The sequence below is a fragment of the Carlito syrichta genome, unplaced genomic scaffold (assembly GCF_000164805.1).
Source record: "Carlito syrichta isolate Samal-C Ts95f unplaced genomic scaffold, Tarsius_syrichta-2.0.1 Scaffold67773, whole genome shotgun sequence".
Classification (NCBI taxonomy): domain Eukaryota; kingdom Metazoa; phylum Chordata; class Mammalia; order Primates; family Tarsiidae; genus Carlito; species Carlito syrichta.
The window spans coordinates 133,577-136,111 of record NW_007011869.1 but is presented as its reverse complement, the minus strand read 5'-3'; the positions used below and the strand labels follow the sequence as shown (position 1 = coordinate 136,111).

At 46.3% G+C, this 2,535-nt stretch overlaps 1 protein-coding gene across 1 annotated transcript in view; it reads left to right on the top strand.

Moving 5' to 3' along the window:
• KDM5C (lysine demethylase 5C) overlaps window positions 1–722 on the top strand; it is a 33,974-nt gene extending 33,252 nt beyond the window's left edge. The window contains exon 24 of the mRNA XM_021709321.1: window positions 40–722. Within this exon, the coding sequence (XP_021564996.1) occupies window positions 40–142 (103 nt within the window). The 3' untranslated portion in view covers window positions 143–722. The remainder of the gene's footprint in view (window positions 1–39) is intronic.
• Window positions 723–2,535: the final 1,813 nt, after the last annotated feature.

Here is a 2,535-nt window from a genome sequence, read left to right as displayed (position 1 = left end):
GGTAGGCGAGTAGGGGGGATGGCCACCCCCCCACCCGCCCATCCCCAAGTCCCTTGACTTTTATATTCTGACTCCAAGGTATTGTTCAGACCTCAGCTCCTGGGGGCCGGCCCCTGGAGTCCCCCTCCCTGGTAGCCTCTAACCAGCATTCCCAGACACCTGAGGCAGATAGACAGATGGATGGGCAGGTGGGCAGGGGGGTGGCTGGGGCTGGGCCAGCACCATTCCAGAGACAAGGCCAGTGAGTATGCAAACTGGGGGAATCTCCTCTCCTTTCTCTCCCCAGTTCGGGCCCTGGCCAGGCCATGCTACACTAACCCCTCCCCCCACTCTCCTCTCCTCTCTTCCTTTATCCCCCTTCTCCTTCTATCTCCCTTCCCCTGACTGTTCCACCCAGGAGGAGGAAACTTCACATAGCTGTGCTCACAGTTTTATTTTAAAGGAATTTGGCTGGGGAGCTGAACAGAGCTCCCTGTGATCTGAAGAAAGCTTTTGGTGCTTGTCCTCACAACCACCTCAATCCTCCCTCCTTGTCCTCCCGTCTCCTTTCCTCCTCCTGGGTTCATGTTGTAATAAAAGAAGATTGTTGGTGTGTAATTAATTTGTTCAAAAGAAAAAAAAAAGCAAAACAAGAAACTTGGTTCCAACCGAAGCCTATTTTAATTTTATTTTATTATTTTCCTCTTGTTAGAAATAAAACCCTTAGAAACATTTTTTGGAAACATGTTTCTGAAGTGCATTTCTCTTCGAAGGGGAGAACAGTACTTCCATCACCTGTCAGTGGAACAGCTGTAGTGCTGGTGGGAGCACTAGGTCTGCAGCCAGGGAGCTCCCTCTGGGTTCTGAAACGGTTCGACCAGCTTCTCCTTAACCTTGGGCAAGACATCCCGATCCTCTCCTGACTCCACCCCCAAGCCAGTTCCCCCAGATCCAAACAGATGGGCCCTGGCACCCCTCACCTAAACTGCGCCACAGCCCTTCTCCAGCTATATGCTCTCTAGTCTATCCTTTTCAAGCTCCCGAAGGGTTTTTTTTTCATGGCTTTATTGAGTTATCATTTACATACCATTAAATTCACCTGTCTGAAATGTACAGTTCAGTGATTTGGGGAGATTGTTTTTAAAATACAGATCTGATCATATCACTTCTGCTTAAAACCTTTCATGATGCTTCATTGCCCTTACGATCAAGATTATACATAGAATCTCATTCTTTCTAGAATGTTTTCCTATCTGACCCATATACCACATTCAAGAACCCCTCCCTAATTTTTCTCCACAGGTTCTTTCTGCCCCTAATGAATGGGGACTAAAGCTCAGATGTGTGGTCATTTGCAACCCTTAAGTTCACTTTTTTTAGACTGCTTATTGAGATAGAACTTACATTCCATACAGTTCATCCACTTAAAGTATACAATTCAATGTCTTCTAGTATATTCATGGAGTTGTGCAACCATCACTGAAAAAAAAATTTAGAACATTTTCATCATCCCAAAAGGAAACTCCATACCCTTAGGTATCCTCCATGCCCCCTCCTTTCCAATTTGCCTATTCTGGACATTTTATATAAATGGAATTGTATAATGTGATCCTTTGTGTCTGGCTTCTTTCACTTAGTATAATGGTTTCAAATTGATTAATGGGCCCAAAGTCTTTTAAGATGAGGATGCTGTACTAGATTAGGAACTGTCAACAGACATTGTTTACATGTTTGTTTTGTTTTTGTCAGAGTCTCTGTTGCCCAGGCTAGAGTGCAGTGGCACCCTTTATGACTCACCACAGCCTCGACCTGGGCTCAGGCAGTTCAGCCTCAGCCTCCTGAGTAGCTGGGAATGCAGGCGCCCACAATCACACCTAGCTACTTCGGGTTTTTTTTGTAGAGAAGGTCTTGCTATATTGCCCAGGCTGGTCTTGAACTCCTGGGCTCAAGCAGTTCTCCTGCCTCTGCCTCCCAGAGTGCTGGGATTACAGGCGTGAGCTGATTACACATTTTTGTGGGTGTATGCGTGTTTTTCTCGCAAGAAGACTAACCAGCTTATATTAGATTTATAAAGGGATCCTTGTCCCTCCAAATGCTAAAAACCATTCTTTGTGGTCCTGAGTGTTTTGTGTTCAGTCTGCCAGTGATAAGAGAAGGAAGCAAGAGCATGGAAGCCCTGCTAAGCCAGCCAGCTTCCCATCATGCTTGCCTCAAAGGTTCTCTCAAGGTGCTGGGTGGAGGCTGAAGGCTAAAGGCGGGGTCCTGATCCCTAGCCAGGAGCTTTTGCTCTTCCACATCTGAATGTTCAGTGGATTCATTTAGTGGGTTCTGTTTTTCCCCATTCCCAAGATGATGATTTGATGGGAACCTAGTGATGAATGGGAAAGTCTGCCCTCTTCTGGCAGCTTTGATTGATGGGAGGATCTGGCTTAGTCCTCCGTCCAGTCTTTCAGTTGGGAAACTGTGCTATACAAATAAGGAGAGGCAGGAGCTGATGTGATCCCAAGTCCCAGTCCAGGAGTAAAGGCTGACCTTTGCTCTGGAATTGATCATTAA